General features: G+C 43.9%; 1 protein-coding gene across 2 annotated transcripts; it reads right to left on the reverse strand.

Moving 5' to 3' along the window:
• Nucleotides 1–920: 920 nt before the first annotated feature.
• On the reverse strand, nt 921–22467 carry LOC135510720 (E3 ubiquitin-protein ligase pellino homolog 1-like). Of its 2 annotated transcripts, XM_064931870.1 has the most exons (8): nt 22100–22467; nt 16311–16353; nt 13976–14176; nt 12926–13055; nt 12548–12649; nt 11579–11833; nt 6815–7003; nt 921–1746 (listed from the first exon to the last, which is right to left on the reverse strand). In XM_064931870.1, the coding sequence occupies exons 3-8, from the start codon at nt 14146–14148 to the stop codon at nt 1144–1146; spliced, it is 1452 nt and encodes a 483-aa protein (XP_064787942.1). In that variant the 5' UTR covers nt 14149–14176; nt 16311–16353; nt 22100–22467; the 3' UTR covers nt 921–1143. The 2 variants fall into 2 exon arrangements, with proteins under 2 accessions (XP_064787942.1, XP_064787943.1); XM_064931871.1 differs by lacking the exon at nt 16311–16353.
• Nucleotides 22468–23552: the final 1085 nt, after the last annotated feature.

The raw sequence follows: 23552 nt of genomic DNA on the forward strand, positions 1-23552 counted from the left end.
CTCAGCAAAAACATACCAGCTAATCCCTTTCCAGCGCTATTTGCATCACATAATGATAAAGCTAGAAGTCATTACAGTAGAGAATTGCAGGAATGTGTGTACAAAAATTCATATTGTATGTTGAATTCAATGACTCTACTGTATGGTTGTGTGGTATGGCAAATGCATCATTTTCACTCAGACATTGGTCTAAATGTATAGCATTTCAGGCTTAGAATTAGGCCATTATTTAAAATAATTCTAGTGCAATTTGTACTGATTTTGAGCGTGATGTGCTCATTGACCTGACCTACAGTATGTGGAATCTCATTACTAAACTGACCCATTGTCCTTCGTCCTCCCTCCCCCCTCCCTCCATCCATTCCTCCCTCTCTTCTCCTGACGTGGCCCTGTGGTGGTGGGGCGCTGGTGACCTTGAGTGAGTTATTTATAGCGTTGGTGTTGGTGGCGGCGCTGCAGACTGGGAGCTGGGTACCAGACGCTCCTCAGGGGAGACGGAGAGAGATGGACCCTGGCGAAGGTTAAAATCAAACCTCACTGGATAGGTTTCCTCAAGTGGATGGCAATCACGTCTTCAATTAGCTGATTTTGGTGACCTGGTGTAGGAATTCAGATGAATCCGATCTAAGGAGTCAATCACCAGGATAGAAACAGTTTGCAGAGCTAGCTCTAACATGGAGTCAATGGGGAATCAAGTGCTTTAAACCCATTGTTTTAGATCTGTAAACACACCGATACAATGGATGGTTTTATCATGAGATCTGATTCATCTGGATTAACTGAAACAACAGCAAGTTCACCATGAATTTCACATTTTCAAATATTGAAATCACATCTGACAACTGTGTCGGATGACACTTTATTTTTTATTTTTTTACCTACAATCAGTATTCCAAAGATCACCAAACACCAGTCACGTATTCATTTCAACACCTTTTATTTACATCTTCCCCAAATACAACTCAAATGCCATTTATGCATCATCTACTTCCATCACGTTTCCCTCTCTTCTTCGGTTCAGTCCATCGTCATTTCGACAGTCTTGGCTATTTTTGTCGTTTCCTTACAGACAGTCCTTTTAGACATTTCCCCAGTCCACCTTCCCTCTAGCCTGCCCCCTATCTCAGCCACTCAGCTCCGGCCTCAGTCGACGGGCCCCTGAAAGATGAGTTTGATGTGCCCCTGCTCACCCGTCAGCCAAGTGCCGCAGAAGGGGCATGCGGCATGGAAGGCGTGCGTTCCGTGCGGCAGCGGGATTTGGCTCCAGCCCGCCACAGTTTTTTCAGAGCACACGTGGCCGCAGGGGCAGAAGGCGTGTGTCGGTGGCCCAGCGTCCAGGTACAGCCCGCCCTCGCAGCCAAGCCACAGGGGCACGTAGGGGCCCACGCGCCGGCACATGGGGCACTCCCTCTCCCCGGTACTCGCCGGAGCCGTCCCCCCGGGGCCCACGTTGTGGCCCTTGTCTTTCCGGTAGCCCCAGTTGTGGTAGCCGTGCACGTGACCACAGTTGACGTAGACCCAGGGCTGCTTCTTGTCAACAATCTCTCGCCGGGCCAGGCTGGGGAAGGCCAGGGTGTTAAAACCCACGGGGCACTGGGGCCGGGCAGCATTCAGCTCCTGGCGGAGGGACTCCAGCTGCTTGAGGGTGGGGGTGCGGCGCAGGCCCGTCGGGGTACGCCACAGGAGGGTGGCACCGCACAGGTCAATCAAAGAGCCGTCCTGCAGGGTGTTGGACTCGTTCTCCACCTGGAGGGAAACGGGGTGGGGAGGAGGATTAAGGGGAGGATTCGTAAACAGGTACAGACAATACTGTAACTGTCAAACCATAATTATTTGCATACATTGTTTCCTTTTTCTGTGCCTTTGACTTTTTAAATTTTTTGTTTCCCTATCCTACGACCACTTTATGGCACTGTGATCATCCTACCCTGTCGCATACCATCAAGAATCGAATCAAACTTTAATGATTGATTCACAAAACATCATTCATAACTCATAGTTGGGAAACTCTAAAGCTCATCAGATGTTTAGCATAACTGTGGAGTCCTTAATTTAACCACACACACACACACACAAACACACATATATATACAGTACCAGTCAAAAGTTGGGACACGTACTCATTCAAGGGTCTTTCTTTATTTGACTATTTTCTACATTGCAGAAAAGTAGAGAAGAAATCAAAACTATGAAATAACACATGGAATCATGTAGTAACCAAAAAAATGTTAAACAAATCAAAATTTATTTTATTTTTGAGATTCTTCAAAGTAGCTACCCTTTGCATTGATGACAACTTTGCACACTCTTGGCATTCTCTCAACCAGCTTCCTGAGGTAGTCACCTGGAATGCATTTCAATTAACAGGTGTGCCTTGTTAAAAGTTCATTTGTGGAATATCTTTCCTTCTTAATGCATTGGAGCCAATCAGTTGTGTTGTGACAAGGTCGGGGTGGTAGACAGAAGATAGGCCTATTTGGTAAAACACCAAGTCCATATTATGTCAAGAACAGCTCAAATATGCAAAGAGAAACGACAGTCCATCATTACATTAAGACATGAAGGTCAGTCAATCTGGAACATTTCAAGAACTTTGAATGTTTCTTCAAGTGCAGTCGCAAAAACCACCAAGCGCGATGATGAAACTGTCTCTCATGAGGACCGCCACAGGAAAGGAAGACCCAGAGTTACCTCTGCCGCAGAGGATAAGTTCATTAGAGTTGCCAGCCTCAGAAATTGCAGCCCAAATACATTCTTCACAGAGTTCAAGTAACAGACACATCTCAACATTAACTGTTCAGAGGAGACTGTGTGTGAATCAGGCCTTCATGGTCGAATTGCTGGAAAGAAACCACTACCGAAGGACCAATAAGAAGAAGAGACTTGCTTGGGCCAAGAAACACGAGCAATGGACATTAGACCGGTAGAAATCTGTCCTTTAGTCTGATGAGTACAAATTTGAGATTCTTGATTTCAACCAGAGTAGGTGAACAGATGATCGCCGCATGTGTTGTTCCCACCGTGAAGCATGGAGGAGGTGTGATGGTGTGGGGGTGCTTTGCTGGTAACACTGTCTGTGATTTACATAGAAGTTAAGTCACACTTAACCAGCATGGCTACCACAGCATTCTACAGCGATACGCAATCCCATCTGGTTTGCGCTTAGTGGAACGATCATTTGTTTTTCAACAGGACAATGACCCAACACACCTCCAGGGTGTGTAAGGGCTATTTGACAAAGAAGGAGAGTGATGGAGTGCTGCATCAGGTGACCTGGCCTCCACAATCACCTGACCGCAACCCAATTGAGATGGTTTGGGATAACTTGGACCACAGAGTGAAGGGCCAAAAGCGGCCAACAAGTGCTCAGCATATGTGGGAACTCCTTCAAGACTGTTGGAAAAGCATTCCAGGTGAAGCTGGTTGAGAGAATGCTAAGCGTGTGCAAAGCTGTCATCAAGTGAAAGGGTGGCTACTTGATTCCATATGTGTTATTTCATAGTTTTGATATCTTCACTATTATTCTACTATATATATATCTCTCACACACACACACACACACACACACACACACACACACACACACACACACACACACACACATATACAGTTGTGGGCAAAAGTTTTGAGAATGACACAGAGAATGACACAAATCTTAATTTAAAGTCTGCTGCCTCAGTTTGTATGATGGCAATTTGCATTTACTCCAGAATGTTATGAAGAGTGATCGGATGAAGAGTGATCATAACCGCCAATGATAAAAGACAGTACTGTGCAGCCGTCTTCATCGACCTGGCCAAGGCTTTCGACTCTGTCAATCACCGTATTCTTATCGGCAGACTCAATACCCTTGGTTTTTCTAATGACTGCCTCCCCTGGTTCTACTACAACTACTTTGCAGACAGAGTTCAGTGTGTCAAATCGGAGGGCAAGTTGTCCAGACCTCTGGCAGTCTCTATGGGGGTACCACAGGGTTAAATTCTCGGGCCGACTCTTTTCTCTGTATATATCAATGATGTCGCTCTTGCTGCAGGCGATTCCCTGATCCACCTCTACGCAGATGACACCATTCAGCATACTTCTGGCCCATCCTTGGACACTGTGCTAACTAACCTCCAAACAAGCTTCAATGCCATACAACACTCTTTCCGTGGCCTCCAACTGCTCTTAAACGTTAGTAAAACCAAATGCATGCTTTTCAACCATTCGCTGCCCGCACACGCCCGTCCGACTAGCATCACCACCCTGGACGGTTCCGACCTAGAATATGTGGACAACTATAAACACCTAGGTGTCTGGCTAGACTGTGAACTCTCTTTCCAGACTCATATTAAACATCTCCAATCAAAAATCAAATCTAGAATCGGCTTTCTATTTCGCAACAAAGCCTCCTTCACTTGCGCCGCCAAACTTACCCTAATAAAATTGACTATCCTACCGATCCTCAACATCAGTGATGTCATCTACAAAATAGCTTCCAACACTCTACTCAGCAAACTGGATGCAGTCTATCACAGTGCCATCCGTTTTGTTACCAAATCACCTTATACCACCCATTACTGCGACCTGTATGCTCTCGTCGGCTGGCCCTCGCTACATATTCATTGCCAGACCCACTGGCTCCAGGTCATCTATAAGTCTATGCTAGGTAAAGCTCCGCATTATCTCAGTTCACTGGTCACGATAACAACACCCACCCATAGCACACGTTCCAGCAGGTATATCTCACTGATCATCCCCAAAGCCAACACCTTAGTTGGCCGCCTTTCCTTCCAGTTCTCTGCTGCCAGTGACTGGAACGAATTGCAAAAATCGCTGAAGTTGGAGACTTTTATTTCCCTCACCAACTTTAAACATCAACTATATGAGCAGCTAACCGATCACTGCATCTGTACATAGTCCATCTGTAAATAGCCCACCCAATCTAACTACCTCATCCCCATACTGTTTTTATTTTATTTACTTTTCTGCTCTTTTGCACACCAGTATCTCTACTTGCACATCATAATCTGCTCATTTATCACTCCAGTGTTAATCTGCTAAATTGTAATTATTCGCTCCTATGGCCTATTTATTGCCTACCTCCTCATGCCTTTTGCACACACAGTATATAGACTTTATTTTTTCTACTGTATCATTGACCCATTTATTGTGTTATTGGCTTGTTTATTGTTTCCTCCATGCGTAACTCTGTGTTGTCTGTGTCACACTGCTTTGCTTTATCTTGGCCAGGTCGCAGTTGCAAATGAGAACTTGTTCTCAACTAGCCTACCTGGTTAAATAAAGGTGAAAAAAATAAAATAATTTGCAATTAATTGAAAAGTCCCTCTTTGCCATGCAAATGAACTGAATTCCCCCCAAAACATTTCTACTGCATTTCAGCCCTGCCACAAAAGGACCAGCTGACATCCTGTCAGCGATACTCTCGTTAACACAGGTGTGAATGTTGACGAGAACAAGGCTGGAGATCACTCTGTCATGCTGATTGGGTTCGAATAACACAGTGGAAGCTTCAAAAGGAGGGTGGTGCTTGGAATCATTCTTCTGTCAACCATAGTTACCTGCAAGGAAACACATGCCGTCATCATTGCTTTGCACAAAAAGGGCTTCACAGGCAAGGATATTGCTGCCAGTAAGATTGCACCTAAATCAACCATTTATCGGATCATCAAGAACTTCAAGGAGAGCGGATCAATTGTTGTGAAGAAGGCTTCAGGGAACCCAAGAAAGTCCAGCAAGCGCCAGGACCATCTCCTAAAGTTGATTCAGCTGCGGGATCAGGGCACCACCAATACAGAGCTTGCCCAGGAATGGCAGCAGGCAGGTGTGAGTGTATCTGCATGCACAGTGAGGCGAAGACATTTGGAGGATGGCCTGGTGTCAAAGAAGGGCAGCAAAGAAGCCACTTCTCTCCAGGAAAAACTTCAGGGACATACTTATATTCTGCAAAAGGTAAGTACTGGGGTAAAGTGATTTTCTCTGATTAATCCACTTTCCGATATTTTGGGGCATCTGGAAAAAAGCTTGTCCGGAGAAGACAAGGTGAGCACTACCATCAGTCCTGTGTCATGCCAACAGTAAAGCATCCTGAGACCATTCATGTGTGGGGTTGCTTCTCAGCCAAGGGAGTGGGCTCACTCACAATTCTGCCTTAGAACACAGCCATGAATAAAGAATGGTACCAACACATCCTCCAAGAGCAACTTCTCCCAACCATCCAGGAACAGTTTGGTGACAACAATGCCTTTTCCAGCATAATGGAGCACCTTGCCATAAGGAAAAAGTGATAACTAAGTGGCTCGGGGAACAAAACATCGATATTTTGGGTCCATGGCCAGGAAACTCCCCAGACCTTAATCCCATTGAGAACTTGCGGTCAATCCTCAAGAGGCGGGTGGACAAACAAAGCCCCACAAATTCTGACAAACTCCAAGCATTGATTATTCAAGAATGGGCTGCCATCAGTCAGGATGTGGCCCAGAAGTTAATTGACAGCATGCCAGGGCGGATTGAAGAAGTCTTGAAAAAGAAGGGTCAACACTGCAAATATTGACTCTTTGCATCAACTTCATGTAATTGTCAACAAAAGCCTTTGACACTTATGAAATGCTTGAAATTATACTTCAGTATTCCATAGTAACATCTGACAATATCTAAAGACACTGAAGCAGCAAACTTTGTGGAAATTAATATTTGTGTCATTCTCAAAACTTTTGGCCACGACTGTACACACACACGTGATCATCAGATAACAGGTAACTGCAGATATAACAGTAGTGTCCCCCCCCCCCACTGATGACGACCTCCCCCTCACCAATTTTCCCCTCTGTTGGGCCGAGCGTGTCTCCCGCAGGGCGAAGACGTTCCCGCACACCGAGATCTCCCGCCACACGCCTGGCGCCGGCTCCGACACAAAGTCTCCCGCCGGGTGCATCACCAGCACCCCATTGGTGGTCAGGCCATCCATCAGGCCGTCTGACGTTCGCCATTTGGCAGCCCGCTCCTGAGAGACCCACACACAAACAGACAGACAGAGAGCCAAGGTGAGGGACAGTGATGGATAAAAGCAGAGACAGATAAAGAGAGAGAGAGAGAGGGGGGTAGAAGGAGAGGAAGAGGCAGAAAGAGAGTAAGGGAGAGGGAGAGAGAGAGAGATGGGTGGGGGAGAGAGAGAGAGAGAAAATAAACAGCTAACATTGCTTTTCTGCACTGCTATATTTAGACCAGAGTAGGACCACTATACAGACGAACACACAGCAATGCACACGCACACATAAACATTGCAGGGCATTCAGTCCCTGCAGTGGCAGTGTTATGATATTTTCTGTCAGTGGGCATACCTTTCAAAGCAGGCATGACGACAAGCCATTCAACCAGTGTTATTGTATAAGCCTTTCAGAACATTTATGTCCTAATATTTTGAATAAACTTCCTTTCTACCTCCATCCATCCATCTATCCCTCTCTCTCTCTCTCTCTCTCTCCCTCTCCATCCCTCCCACTCTCTCTCCATCCCGCGCTCCCTCTCCACCTCCACAGTAGCAGTGGGCCGAGCTGCCTGCCCGACTCCGCTGTCTGCCAAGGACATTGTGTGTGTGCCAGTTGTAGAGGAGGGAGCCGTGCGGAGGTTATTCCGCCTTCGCTTCATTGACAGCAGCTAGCAGCTCTTAAGCTATTGAGGGCTCTGAGGTTTCTCTCCTGTATGTCTTGCACCGGCCACATGCTATGATGCTAAGATGAATTACGCAAGTCTATGTGGTGGGGTTAGGTTAGTCATCCGGATGTTATCGCATGATGCTGTCTCGACGTGGACACATTGACACTGCAATGGACAAACAAATAGGACAAAAGGTTGCATGTGGTGTCATGCAATTGTTGTCATCGATGCCATCATTTTGTTGTATATCTGTAGTCAACGAAAACCATTTTCAGTATAAACACTTATTTCTTGTGTGATATCCACTAAAGCATATGTAAGTATATCATAACACTGTTGTCTGGTATATGAACTATCCTGTCATTGCCCTTGGTCACTGTTGGCACGCGACGAACATTGACCAGTCAAGCGTTTCAAAAACATTACCACCTTCCTTCATCTAATCCAATATGGCCGCCATTCTTGCCCCTCATAATCAAATGCTAGTGGAGGTCAGTAGCAGACTGACGGTGTGGCAGCACAGTGTGTCTGACTCTGACCCTAGGGCCGACTCCCATCGATGGAGATGAGTACAGCTGGACTCCTGCCTCCAATGTCTTCCACAATGACAATGGCCCCTCTCCCTCCCTCCTCCCTTCACCCCCCCCCAAATGGCCTCCCCATCTCTCCCGTGCCAACTCTCTCTCTTTCTCCATTTACACTCCGTGTTCATCTCGCAGAACCCCTTCGATAACTCATTCCCTGTATGGGCGAGGGGGATGGGGGAAGACAGGGAGAAGGGGGGGAACTGAGTGCCTCTGCCAGAATGGATCAAACACAAGCAACCCCCCTCTACTTCACTGCACTGGACCACTGCACTGTAATTTTAATGCAGTTTATTGTTGTGTTTGCTGATTGGAGTGGTTTTCAGCAAACACTCACACTCCCATGCACACGTGCGGGCAAGCACACGCACACACACAAACACAAGCGTATGTGCACATACTTGCACGCAGATATAGACAGAAGTGTTTGACGGATACAGTTACATATCGGGATATTATTTTTGCACTAGTTGGCTGTAGCGGCACCAAAACTGCAGTATTTTTCCTTCATAGCTTGTTCTTCATCTTCTTTTTTAATTTGGGAGCCAATTTGTTTTCAGCACTTTTATATCCGTGACTGATCAACACTAGTTTTCTTATGGCTCTCTCTTGTCCCCCTGCAGCGGACATACCGCAGGGTGGGAAATAGGTTTGGGACATTAAATCGCAATAAAATCACAGTATTGAATCATAACACAGTACATACACAAGTGTGAGAATCGTGAGCATCACAACACATAACGTATCGGCGCCGAAGTATCGTGATAGTATTGTATCGTGAGGTCGCTGGCAATTCCCAGCTCTAACACACACGTCACTCACATGCCCCAATAAACGACTTACTGCATGTGCGTATCTGTACTTAACTATTTATATTTTGGACAACTTTTTACTCCACTATATTCCTAAAGAAGATATGTACCTTTTTATTCCCATAACTTTTCTTGACACTCAAAAGTACTTGTTACATTTCAAATGCTCAGGAAGGACAGCAATATTGTCCAATTCACATATCTATCAATATAACGTGTTGTCATCCCTACTGACTATGATCTGGTGGACTCACTAAACACAAATACTTAATTTGTAAATGATGTCTGAGTGTTGGAGTGTGCCCCTGGCTGTCCGTAAATTAAGACAATTGTGCCGTCTAGTTTACTTAAAACTTCTTTGGGATAGGGGACAGCATTTTCACTTTTGGATGAATAGCGTGCCCAGAGTGAACTGAATCCTACTCAGTCCCAGATGCTAATATATGCATATTATTATTAGTATTGGATAGAAAACACTCTGAAGTTTCTAAAACTGTTTGAATGATGTCTGTGAGTATAACAGAACTCATATGGTAGGCAAAAAATCCAAACTGGAGGTGGAAAATCTGAGGTTTGTAGTTTTTTAACTTAGCCCAATCGAAAACACAGTGAGATATGGGTCGACTTGCACTTCCTAAGGCTTCCACTAGATGTCAACAATCTTTAGAACGTTGTTTCAGGCTCCTACTCTGAAGTGGGACCGGATGAGAGCTCTTTGAGTCAGTGGTCTGGCAGAGTGTCACAGGCTCAAGACGCCCGGTCACGAGAGAGTTAGCTCTCGTTCCATGGCTTTTCTACAAACAATGGAATTCTCCGGTTGGAACATTATTGAACTTTCATGATAAAAACATCCTAAAGATTGATTCTATACTTAGTTTGACAAGTTTCTTCGACCTGTAATATAACTTTTTGAACGTTTCGTCCGAATGGACCAGATCGCACTTTTGGGTTTGTTTACCAAACACACTAGCAAAAGAAGCTATTGGACATAAATGATGGACATTATCGAACATAACAAGCATTTATTGTGGAACTACGATTCCTGGGAGTGCATTCTGATGAAGATCATCAAAGGTAAGTGAATATTTATAATGTTATTTATGAATAATGTTGACTACCCAACATGGTGGATATTTCTCTGGCTGGTTTGGGCTCTGAGCGCCGTTCTCAGATTATGCTTTTTCCGTAAAGTTTTTGTTGAAATCTGACACAGCGGTTGTATTAAGGAGAAGTGTATCTAAAGTTCTATGTATAATAGTTGTATTTTCATCAAAATTTATTATGAGTATTTATGTGAATTCATGTGGCTCTCTGCAATATCACTGCATGTTTTAGAACTATTGAACGTAACACACCAATGTAAAATAAGATTTTTGGATATAAATATGAACTTTACCGAACAAAACATACATGTATTGTGTAACATGAAGTCCTATGAGTGTCATCTGATGAAGATCATCAAAGGTTAGTGATTAATTTTATCTCTTTTTCTGCTTTTTGTGACTCCACTCTTTGGCTGGACAAATGGCTGGGTTTTTCTGTGAGCTGGTGATGACCTAACAGAATCGTTTGTGGAGCTTTTGCTGTAATGCATTTTTGAAATCAGACACTGTGGCTGGATTAAAGAGAATTTTATCTTTAAAATTGTACCTTATACTTGTATGTTTGAGAAATTGGATTTATGAGAAGTCTGTTGATTTGTATTTGGCGCCCTGCAATTTCATTGGTTTGGCGAGGGGTTCCGGCTAGTGGAACAGGGTTCCCCAGTCCTAGATAGGTTTAACATAAGGAATTTGAAGTCTAGTATTTACTTTTACTCTCGTATGACAATTGAGTACTTTTTCAATCACCGTACATTTAAAACTAGATACTTCTATACTTTTACTCAAGTAGTATTTTACTGGTTGACTTTCACTTTTACTTGACTCATTTTCTATTAAGGAATCTTTACTTTTCCTCCAGTATGACAATTGAGTACTTTTCCCACCACTGCACACATACATTCTATCAATTTAATCACGGCTCCTTGATTCCCATAATTCCCATTTCTCTGCAGTTTGTGCGAATGTGTGTGTATAGAATCCAACAATGCTGTCATAAATCCAATCCATTAAAAAAGCCGTGGCCCTCAGAGCCTGAAAGCAAATGCGGCCTGGCAGTCCCGGACATGTGTCTATTGATATTTAACATTGATAGTCTTATCTCTAAACAAAGTGAGGCTAGGGCTGTTTTTGTGGTTGGGCGCATAGGATGGGGCCAAGAGATTTCTAATTTGTTTGTCCAGTACAGACGGGTAATTTGTGTATGAATATACACCTCGAATAAATATTGCCCAAGAAGCAGACCACATGGTGAACATTCACACACCCACTAACAACTCCTACACACCACACCACCATTTCCTCCCGGACTTCAATCAATCTCCACAGTATATCACACGTGGTGACGCTCATCACCGTGATGACATGGTCGGGGTGTGATGTCGCCCATGCTGTCACTCACACTGTGGCCATCACCGCGACTCACCCCCAGGAAGATGTTTTTGGAGGAGTCGAAGCCGGCGGCGTAGATGCGGGCCGTGTAAGGGGCGTTGCGCTCGCACATTATGCGGCACGCGTAGCGGGAGATTGTGCTCTGGGCCGACTGCCCCCCTCCTCCTCCTCCTCCGACCCCCTCGCCTGCCGCCCCCTGGACCTGCCACCCACCGCCACCACCACTGGTGCTGCTGCCCGCTGTGTCCGTCACCACAAAGTCAATCATGCTCTCCGTAGAACGCCCGATCTGTAGGGCGAGGTAGCCCATAGGAGATAGAGGGAGATTCATGGTTAATAGAATTATAGAATAAAGTACAGTAGAATAGAGTAGAATAGAATAGGATATATGAGTGGAAACATGTCTTTGGGGAGGAGGGTGGTAGAAAACTCAATTCCATTTCAATCCCACTGAAGTCAGGGTATCATCTGGAGTGTTGTGGAGAAATGCCCACAACATACCAGCAAACAAGTTTTGTTTCCTCCCAGGCTGCCAGGAGATAAAATGGCAGCCTTGTCACAGCCCCTGGTTGGAGAGAGAGAGCAGACAGATGAACAGATGGGACCGCAGCCCTGGAGCCTGCAGCACCTCAGATCCATTCTGCCCGCAGGAGTTTGGACTCCTTCATTCATCACTGGGATGAGAGATAGACAGCAAGAGCAGTCTGTCGCTGTCCGAAAGGAGAGGGGGAAGGGAGAGCGGGAGTCTGCTATCTAACACACAGGAAATAAACCCTCTCCTCGCTCCTCTTCTGACGGTGTGCGCCCCCCCCCAAACAGTACCCTTATATAATGCACAGACGTTGACCCCTATGGGCACTGGTCAAAAGTAGAGCACTAAATAGGAAATGTCATTTAGGATGCACACACTCTGTTGTCAGTTTCCAGGTCATTGTCGTGCTGAAGTGTTGGGGCTCTGGCTGACTTGGCATGTCATGTGTAGGTAATATAAAAGAGGACTCACCTGAAACATGTCTGTGTTGGTGTCATGAGTGTACTCTACAATGACCGAGTGACTCCTGGACAGGGTGTAAGAGATGCTGTGCTGGCTTTTGTTGCTGAGGGCCTGTCGATGCAGAACACACACATATACAGGAAACAGGTCATATAGCCAGCTACTCAGGAAAGGGCATCCCAAACGTTTTGCCTGCTTGGGAATGTATTAGTACCATATGTGGTAAGCGTTGATATAAACAGAGTCATACACACAGTTTGTACTTTTCATTCCTGCACACAGAACATTTCTAGAGTTAATGAGTAAGCATTTATATAATTATTAAATAGTGTTTCAAACTGTGAAAGACTGTCTAAATCTAATGTGATTTAGACAGTCACCTCTCACCTTTGACACCAGAGGGGTGGAGACATTGTGGATGACATCAGGTTTGACCCCGTTGGCTTTGGGTCTCTTGTAGAGGGCCAGGCGACTTCTCCTTCGCCCCTTGTCCCCATTGGCCAAGGAACCATTGTGCCTGAGTAGAGTATAGGCCATAATATAAAACACCTTTTCAATATACAACAAAATATACAAATTACATTTGTATTAGTTGGCAGCCTATCTTCCCCATTCAGTTGGGATTGAGGCTTGCATGTATTGTCCTAATACATATAGTTGGATCTACACAACAAATCAGACAACAATTTTAGACTACCTATGAGATGTGAACATGTGACACACTTTGAGGTAAACAATTCCTCTAAAACTGGACCAAATGGCTTGAATCTCAATCCATAAATTTTAATTTGGTTCTGAGGGGAATATTCCCTATATGGGTTAGTCTGCCTATGTCCTGCCTATTACCTGCCCATGTCATGATTGGATAGGGCTCATAAAATGTCTGCAGCTGGCATTACACTCCCTCTTAATAAAATCCATAGAATATTCAGCCTTACTCATTATCCACAATTATTATATACTATCACTGTAAGAGTGAGTAAGATATGAGTCTACAATTCTCTCCCCCCCTCTCTCTCTCTCTCGGCAGTTGAGAGTGTAATTTGCCTATTCTGCCCCATGACTCTTACAATGGCATCATTGTAAGGGAGTCAAATTAGCTCTTTTTTTATGAGCCACTGAAACGGAAAGAAAGATAGTTACTGTGTGTGTCTAGGAGCTGCAAGGGCTAGTCTTTTTGGCTTTGTAAAGAAGGTAGGAAGGGGGGTTTCTTCTAACTGACAAGGATAGCTTAAGAGTGTACACACAACCACTGAGACTGAGTCCATATAAATAACGCTTCTTCAAGGCATGGCGTGTATAACACAGCCTGGGATGAGATGAATGGTATGGGCAACTGTTGTACATATTAACCACTGTTGAAGACACATAAGCAAACACGCACAGAAACACCCACCCACCAACACACACACACACACAGAGGGACAGGTAACCCACCCTAAGACGATGAGCTCCCCGTATTTGACGGGCTCCTTGTCCCCGGGGAAGAGTCCGTCGTGGGGCGTGGAGCATGAGCCCAGGGGAGGCGAAGGCTGGCTCTTGTTGCAGGACGGGCGCAGCTCCAGTGAGGGCGGGGGACACAGGGCCTCCGAGCTACCCTCCAAAACCATGCCCGCCGGCCACAATGTGGGCTCACAGCTGGGAGGGAGAGAAGGAGGAGGGAGCGAAAGGCGAGGGAGAGAGCGAGAGAGACAGAAAGAGATATAAGAGACAGTCAAGAGAATCAGTGCACCAAGACAAGGATACAGCTGTATGCAGTCACCGATGTATCATCAGCGCATCAAAGAGTTCAATATTCAAATATACATGGCCTTTAAACAAAGACGCAGCATTTGTGGTCCTACTCAGACAGTCATCATGATGATGTCGCTATACTTAAAAGTTTAATTGTCATACTGCATTATGTGACAAAACAGAAGTACTCTCTCTTCTTTGCTGACTTGGTGCATTTGCAGAGTGTGTGTGTGCATGCCTGTGTGTGCGTGCGGGCGTGCATGCCTGTGTGTGTGTGTGTGTGTGTGTGTGTGTGTGTGTGTGTGTGTGTGTGTGTGTGTGTGTGCGCGCGCACGCTAGACAGGCAAAACGAATAGGACTAGATGGGTACAAGTGAGCCAAGCATTTTCACGCAGGCAGTTAAACGCCTAAATCTACAGCCTCAGCTTGTACCACATTGTGTCTCTGTCTGACATATCCTACCATTGTTAAATGAACTCAAGTTCTATGGCCATTGGCAAGTGTTACTATAGTCCTTTGTAGGGCCAAGAATCACTCAAAACAAGAGAACATGTTTCCCAAAGCTTTTAAAGTTAACAACCAGATAACCATCAATCGATGTTCTGTCGTGTCCGAGATTCTTAACAAACCCTGTGAGAGCTGCAACTTTTCTCTGGGTTCAACATGATTGGTTTTCAGTTTTTACAAAAGGTTTATGGCTGCTTGGCTGGCTGTGGCATTTCAATGGTTCGATTGGGAGCACTGTCAAATGAAAACAAGCACTTGGCATTGAAGGAATTGGACTAAAAATATATTTTTTTATGATAGTCTAATACAATTGTATAATAGCACAGGGATACATTCTAGTGGTGCTTTACAGAAACAAGCATCACATCACATGAATTGTGAATAAAGGAAAGATGATTATCTCCTCAAACAGTGGGTGCACATATACAGTAAAATGTCTATTTACATTTAAATCCCTTGACATTTGCAAATGTACACAAGTCAAAAAAATCTCTGCATTCCCTGTCTGTGTTGGCAATGAGGCAAACACAGGTTCTATGCCAATGTTTATTATAAATACCCTATTATCAATCCAAAGTGGGCGAGACCACCTACACCACGAATCCAATGAAACCAGTGACATCACACAGCCAGCCATAATAGACCATTGCCTTGTTCACTCTTTATGGATCATGAACATGGCATACCTACACAACAACTAAAAACATGTTATGGTTATAAACAGACTGGAATTCCAACTCTGCTATATGTTTATCTTCCCCCAGAAGTACAAATTGTCTGATCACAGAAATAGATGAACTAGAACTGACATTCTCATTCTGTCTATGTGTCTGATATCCTATATAATCTTGAGTTTGGGCAGTCCAACCTCAAAGCCCCATCCCTCAAAATGAACGGCCAGATCAGACAAGAGCATGGGGACCACAGCTGTTCCGGCGACTTGTCAATTGCATCACGACGTGAACATTAGACTTTATTCGATATAAACACGTCTAATCGGAGGCCAACACAGAGAACATCCCCTCATAATGAGATGATGGACGACAGAGAGCAGATTTAGGCAGGCGGTCGCCATTTCATTATGGCTCTCCATTGCTATGGCTGGGAGATGGAGTGTTATAGGAGTAGGATGGAGAGAAAAAATGGACACAGGAGAGGTAGAAAGGGAGTGAAAGAAAGAGGGAGGGGAGGGGTTGAGTAGGGAGAGGAGGATGAGACTGAAATAGAAAAACCATGGCGGCATGGCCGGATGGATGGAGGAGGAGGATTGAGAGGTGGAGAGAAATGAGAGGTGGAGATACAAGGTACCTTGCACTGATGTGTACAAGCACAGACAGACCTAAAGCATGACACTAAAACCAAAGGGCAAAATGGGAAACCAGAGATGGACAATGAGAATAGGAGGGATGGAGGCAGACAGACGAAGGGACTGAGAGAGGGGACACACGGTGTGCGTGGGCGGTGTGTGTGTGAGACAGTGTGTGTGTGCGCATGCTCGCCGGTGCAGGGGTTTGGCAGGGTGATGGATTACCTGTTCTCTGCCACGCACTTTCTAATCAACCCACTGCCACAACCTGGGAGTGGAGAGAGACAGAGAGAGAGAGAGAGAGAGAGAGAGAGAGAGAGAGAGAGAGAGAGAGAGAGAGAGAGAGAGAGAGATGTAGAGGGTGGGAGGGGGTTATTGAGAGAAAGAGACAGAGGAACAAAGAAAATCTCTGTGACAAAGGAAGACAAAGGGAAATAGAATAATAGAGAGAGAGAGAGAGATAGAGAGATAGAAATGCAGTCCACAGTAAAAGACTGGGATGGTAGCTATAGGGACCGGAAAGGAATAGCGACCACCGATAATACACAGGTCAACAGACACAAAGGAAAACAATGACACATAGCGACGTGTTTCACGATTTCCATTGCAGTTATTACACAGGGTATCACAATGTAATCTAACATTTGTTATATTATCTTTGGTTGGTTTCATTAAGAACATTCTTCAACCTTAGCTCCCCCTTTCTCCAAATGTCTCCCTCCCTCTTCTTCACCACAATTCACCCACAATTCTCTCTCCTCCTACTGCAGAGGAAGGGTGAGTGTGTGTGGGAGAGAGAGAGAGAGAGAGAGAGAGAGAGAGAGAGAGAGAGAGAGAGAGAGAGAGAGAGAGAGAGAGAGAGAGAGAGGAGTGAAATGGAGGGGTGAAGCTCTTCCATCTCCATCCAGTAACAAATGAACAGAGAGCTAAATATACACACCAGGAAGTGATCTCAGGAATAAAATATGAATTCCTGACAACATTGATCACATTTTACTCCTTTCCAGACATCTTTTTGAACGTATTTTTTTTATTTTCTCCCATATCTAGAGAAATGTAGCCACTATCATATCAATTGCATACGATTAAAGAGGCAACAATTTCCATTCAGTGATGATTTGTGGTTTAACATTTGTAGCAGTGGTGAAACCAAAAAAGAGAGTTCTTCTACCTGGAACCAAAAGGGGTTATTCAAAGGGTTATCCAAGGGGGACAGCCAAATAACCCGTTTTGGTTCTAGATAGCACCTTTTTTTCTCTCAAGAGTGTACTGCAGTGAATTCCATGGTATTGCCTCGTGTCAGCTTCTTCCTGATACTGGATATCACTGGGAATACATTTCCACTGCACATGACCGTTACTGTCAGGGTAGCTGTGCTACTATCTGCAACATTTTATCTTGGTATGCAACACGATGAAAACATGGCAACGAGGGACTCAGATTTAGCACCTTGCTAAGAAAAGCGAGATGTTTGGCAGAAGATAAACTGAGATATGCCGTAACTCTACTCTACTGGTTTGTTTAAATTCATATCACCACCACCACAATTCCCAAACATGTCCAATGCTAGCTGACAGAGGCCATCTAACCTACACCGTATGCACAGGCACATGAGGACATACGACACTGTCGTAAAAAACACTGAGTTATTGCATTGATTGCCAGTCAATTGTCGGTCATGGTCTATGGTGGCCAAGGTGTCACCTGTTATCGAAGCAGACAAAGCCCGATAGCACTGGTGTTGTGTACTAATGGGCCTGCCTGATAAAGTCTGTGACTGGGCTAGTGCTGTGCAGTGCAGTGGGTGCTATGATGCCATTAATGGAGAGGGAACAACATACTACCTCAGAGACTGAGAGAAAGTGTGTGTGCGCGTGTGAGATTGTGTGTGTCTTTCCAACAAACTTCTAGAGGGTTCCACCTTCACCAGGTTAGAAAAATCACTCACACAATATTCTATACTTGGAGACAAATATTCTGAGAAAAGAAATCCTCCTTTCACATCAAGCTGGCACACAGGCATAATAGAGCCTGTGGTATCCCAATAGAGTGCTTATTCAAACTCTGAGACAACAACAGCAACAACAACATCATCCAATACCAGGCTCAACCATCCATCCCATACTACATCTTAGTCCAAGTTGTTTGTCTGTATCTTCTTGGAAAAGGGGCCCTTGTTCAGTGACAACACATTGTATTCCCCCAGAGTCACATTGGGGTATCTTTGCCAGGTGTTATTTACATTTTTTAGATGATTGATTTTCGGTTCCAAGCACCCTTTTTACATGTTCAGAGTTGAGGATGTTCTCTTCCTTTACTGAGACTACTCTTTGTCAGGTTCAAATGGGTTCATATCTCAATAGCTAAAATGCACAGGTTAATATACGTATATCTCAATGGTTCAAATGGCTTCGGCCTACACTTGGCCTAAGGTTCCCCTTAAGATTGGTAGTATTTTGTCGGTAAGTATACGTTATGTAATATCTCTGTGTTATTGCCACCTCCACCTACCTGCTTGACCCCTCTGGCTTTACAAGAAGACACACAGGTGGGCCGCTCAGTTACCTCATCACCTCTTCACCGGTACCACACACACTCTGACTCACCCTCTCTCTCTCACCCTCTCTTTTTCTCTTTTCCTCATTACTCACCCTTTCGCTATTCCACTCTCCTCTCTTCCTCTCTCCCCCGTCACTCGTCCTCACTGTCTTTCTCTTTCTCTATCCCTCCCTAGCTCTCTCTCTCTCGCTCTCTCTTTCTCTCAGTCTGTCTCTCTCTCTCTCTTTCTCCCACGTGTCACAGCAGACAACCAGCTTACGGACTGCCTGTATGAGTAAGCATCAGTCATGCAGGATTCATCTGTGTGACTGTAGACAGAAGTCCATTTAAGACTGTGAAGAATGCATTTTGAATGGGATTATGCTTAAGTGTGAGGAACTTACTCATTAGGATTGTCTGTATTTACTCTTTGCAGTTGTAAACAGTATTAACGAAGTTGTGTATTTACCCTATAGGGGGAAGAGGAAGAATAGGAGGAGGAACAGGGGCAGGCAAAAGAGAAACAAAACAGACAGATTCCCAGTAGGCTCTAAGCGAGGACACAGCAGGAGAACATCGAGGCCTCTTTAACAAGCACAGCAAGACCACAGCAAAACTACAGTACATGATGGGGAATAGGAAACTGGTTATATGGAACATACAAATTGAGAATGAGATGCTGCAAACCTGTTGTTTGTGTGTGTGTGTGTGTGTGTGTGTGTGTGTGTGTGTGTGTGTGTGTGTGTGTGTGTGTGTGTGTGTGTGTGTGTGTGTGTCTGTCCATAATGTCTACTGTATACACACCATCATATACATGTAAAGAGTACCAGTCCAAAGTTTGGACACACCTTCTCATTCAAGGGTTTTTCTTTATTTTTATTATTTTCTACATTGTAGAATAATAGTGAAAACATCAAAACTATGAAATAACACATATGGAATCATGTAGTAACCAATGAAGTGTTAAAAAATCTAAATATATTTTATATTTGAGATTCGTCAAAGTAGTCACAGTTTGCCTTGATGACAACTTTGCACACTCTTGGCATGCTCTCATCCAGCATCACCTGGAATGATTTTCCAACAGTCTTGTAGGAGTTCCCACATATGCTGAGCGCTTGTTAGTTATTTTTTCTTCCCTCTGTGGTCCAACTTATCCCAAAACATCTCAATTGGGTTGAGGTCGGGTGGCCAGGTAATCTGATGCAGCACTCCGTCACTCTCCTTCTTGGTCAAATAACCCTCACACAGCCTGGAGGGATGTTGGGTCATTGTCCTGTTGAAAAACAAATGATAGTCCCACTAAACGCAAACCAGATGGGATGGTGTATTGCTGCAGAATGCTGTGGTAGCCATGCTGATTAAGCGCGTCTTGAATTCTAAATAAATCACAGACCGTGTCACCAGCAAAGCACCCCAACACTATCACACCTCCTCCTCCATGATTCACGGTGGGAACCACACATGCGGAGATCATCCAAAATCTACTCTGCGTCTCACAAAAACACGGTGGTTGGAACCAAAAATCGCAAATTTGGACTCATCAGATTTCCACCGGTCTAATATCCATTGCTCGTGTTTCTTGGCCCAAGCAAGTCTCCTCTTCTTATTGGTGTCCTTTAGTAGTTTTTTCCCCCAGCAATTCGACCACGGGTTGAAATTTTCCAGATTGACTGACCTTTATGTCTTAACGTAATAATGGACTGTCGTTTCTCTTTGCTTATTTGAGCTGTTCTTGCCATAATATGGACTTTTACCAAACAGGGCTATCTTCTGTATACCACCCCAACCTTGTCACACAACTGATTGGCTCAAAGCATTAAGGAAAGAAATTCTACAAATGGCCTTTTAACAAGGCACACCTGTTAATTTAAATGCATTCCAGGTGACTACTTCATGAAGCTGGTTGAGAGAATGCCAAGAGTGTGCAAATCTGTCATCAAGGCAAAGGGTGGCAACTTTGAAGAATCTCAAATATAATCTTTTCATTTGTTTCACACTTTGTTGGTTGCTATGTGATCCCATATGTGTTATTTCATAGTTTTGATGTCTTCACTATTATTCTACAATGTAGAAAATTGTAAAAAATAATGAATAACCCTGGAATGAGTAGGTGTGTCCAAACTTTTGACTGGTACTGTATTTATATTCCAGACTCTGACATTACTCATTCTAATATATTTTTAATATTTCTTAAGTCTATGCTTTGTATTGTTAGGTAGGCTATTACTGCACTGTTGGAGCTAGGAACAAAAGCATTTCACTAAACCTGCGATAACATTTGCAAAATATGTGTACGAGACCAATAAATTTGGATTTGATTTGTGTGTGAATGTGTGTGTATGTGTGAGTGTTTGTGTTATACTGTGCACATAATACAGTATATGACAAATTAACACAGATTTGTTAGACTGAGACCTTTGTTAATTTCTAAGATCTTTATCTATACAGCTTATTTTATCTTAAACAATTATATATATTTGTGTGTGTGTTGGACAAGGGGCCATAATGGAACCAAACCTGCTCAATAATATTTTTACACTTCCAGGTTCCCCAATGTATACTTGCACTCCAAAGTCTGAGGGAGTTGTGAGCCATCTTGTTCCCCATTATCATCATGCGTATAGGATTTCGTTTTTTCTCAGCAAGCAGGCCTCCCCAAATAACATAATTTGCCAAACACCTAACCAGAATAAATAGACTATGCTCAGAGTCCTTCAGCTATGCGATAAGGCAAAGTTAAACATATTTTGATATGTAATATAAACCAACGAAGCTACACACCGACTTGGGCACTGAGAACATGATCATGGCTGGTTCTGCTCTGTGCCTTCAAGGGCCAGATTGCAGAGGATTGCGTGTCCCTCTGTTATGCTCACGACGGACGTCTATGATCGCTATAGCCAAGGAGACGCAATCATTTGAATCAAGGACTTGTCATTTTGCTCATTATAATCATAGCCGTAATAGCATGGAAGATGACATTTCAGTTGGATATAAAAAATTGCAGCATTAAAACCTTGTTTAGTGTAGGCTTGCTGAAAGAACCATCGCAGGAAAAAAATATGTTGGGCTATATTAAAAAATTACATGATATGGTGAAAAGTGATTATGATGGGCAGGTAATTACAATATCTTTAGGCCTACTGAGGTTAGTGTTTTTTTAATAGCCTACCCATTGTAATAATTGCTTATTTGTTTGAACGTTTCTCTGCTCCATAGCACAGCAGTCTTTGAGGCAGGGAAGTACACGAGGGAATCCACTGCACAGACAATAAATACTACAATAACAAGACATCGCCACGCACGCAAGCACACACGCAGAGACAACAGAATAGCCTATCCGATCTGCTATCATGAATGTAAGAAAAAAAAAAGACACAAGACGGGCCAATTGTCAAACCACTTCAGCACCGAAACACACATTGATGGACAGTAGCCTAATTGAACAAGTTGGCAAATTAATCAATAAATACCCGCTAATGTGTGCCGAAGGAGGTCCGTTAGATTTTTTTATTCCCTTTTGGATGGTGTCAATCCCCGTGCGGCCTCAATATCGGACGTCGTGCCGTTGTTAAAACACCACCTGCGAAGGTATGTTGGATGGAACAACAATTGGACCCGACAGTCGGCATTGCCTCTCCGTTGTCATCGGGTACATCGGAGACTGCGAGATGCTCTTTCCTCCCGGAGACTATTCGTGGTCCAGACAGCCCGTTGTCACGCCCATCTCTCTTTAGCACTCTACCTTGGAAAAAACACAGGAGTAACGCCGACACACCATCGCCCACATTATTGCCTCTCTGCGGTTGATCAGGATTCCGCGATTCTTGCGTAAGATTTGCACATTGTGCTGGCTCCACCTACCTGCTGATCCCAGCCCATGCGCATGATGCTTGTACAGTAGAGTTGGTAGGCTACTGTAAAGAGGCGCTGTTCAGGAAGGTACAGTTGCCAAGGCAGTGTGTAGATTATTCTGTGTGAATGATCATGTATTTTTTTTTAAGAAACACCTCCAGCTCTATACTATAGGGAGATGTGAAAATAGAGGTTGTAAAATTGAAGAAAGAGCAATCTGTTGACTTGCTTAAAAATTTATGTGCTACCACTTTCGAATGAAAAATAACAGAAAATACACTACATGGCCAAAGATCTACATTTCAACAAGTCAGTTCCCAGGTCACCTGTAAGTGCTGTTATTGTGAAATGGAAACATATAGGAGTAACAACGGCTCAGCCCTGACGTGGTAGGCCACACAAGCTCACAGAACGAGTGTTGAGTGTTAAAGTGTTTAGCGTGTAAAAAAAATAATCTGTTCTCGGTTGCAACACTCACTACAGAGTTCCAAACTGCCTCTGGAAACAACGTGTTTGTCCTGACCTTCATGAAATGGGTTCCAGGTGAAGCTGGTTGAGAGAATGCCAAGAGTGTGCAAAGCTGTCATCAAGGCAAAGGGTGGCTACTTTGAAGAATCTCAAATGTAAAATATACATGTTTTTGCTTCCTACATGATTCCATTTGTGTTATTTCATAGTTTTGATGTCTTCACTATTATTCTACAATGTAGAAAACAGTAAAAAAATAAAGAAAAACCCTGGAATGAGTAGGTGTGTCCAAGATTTTGACCGGTACTGTATAAAAAAGCATACCAGTTTCATTTCATGGACCAAAAAATGTACAGCTGTTTTTCAATTGAATTATTATACAAAATTCTTGCAAACATTATAATGTTATTTATATGGGGGATACAACCATCCTGTTCTGAAGATTTTGCTGTGAAGAGACAGAATCATTAGATAAGGTCTTGTTTTGGTACTGTCCAAAATGTATGTAGCTTGTTTTTGGTCTCAGGTTCGGGAATGGCTGAAGAATTGCAACATTTACCTAGAGTCTTCTTGGGTATGACACTACAAGCTTGGCACACCTGT

Source organism: Oncorhynchus masou, chromosome 23, assembly GCF_036934945.1.
Source record: "Oncorhynchus masou masou isolate Uvic2021 chromosome 23, UVic_Omas_1.1, whole genome shotgun sequence".
Taxonomy (NCBI): Eukaryota; Metazoa; Chordata; class Actinopteri; order Salmoniformes; family Salmonidae; genus Oncorhynchus; species Oncorhynchus masou.

Coding starts and splice junctions, on each gene's coding strand:
- LOC135510720 (XM_064931871.1), bottom strand. CDS start 14,148: ATGGTTTTGGAGGGTAGCTCGGAGGCCCTGTGTCCCCCGCCCTCACTG. Junction 7,004..11,578: donor CCAAAAACATCTTCCTGGGG/GTGAGTCGCGGT, acceptor TGGGTCTCTCAG/GAGCGGGCTGCCAAATGGCG. Junction 1,747..6,814: donor CCCAACAGAGGGGAAAATTG/GTGAGGGGGAGG, acceptor GTTTCCCTCCAG/GTGGAGAACGAGTCCAACAC.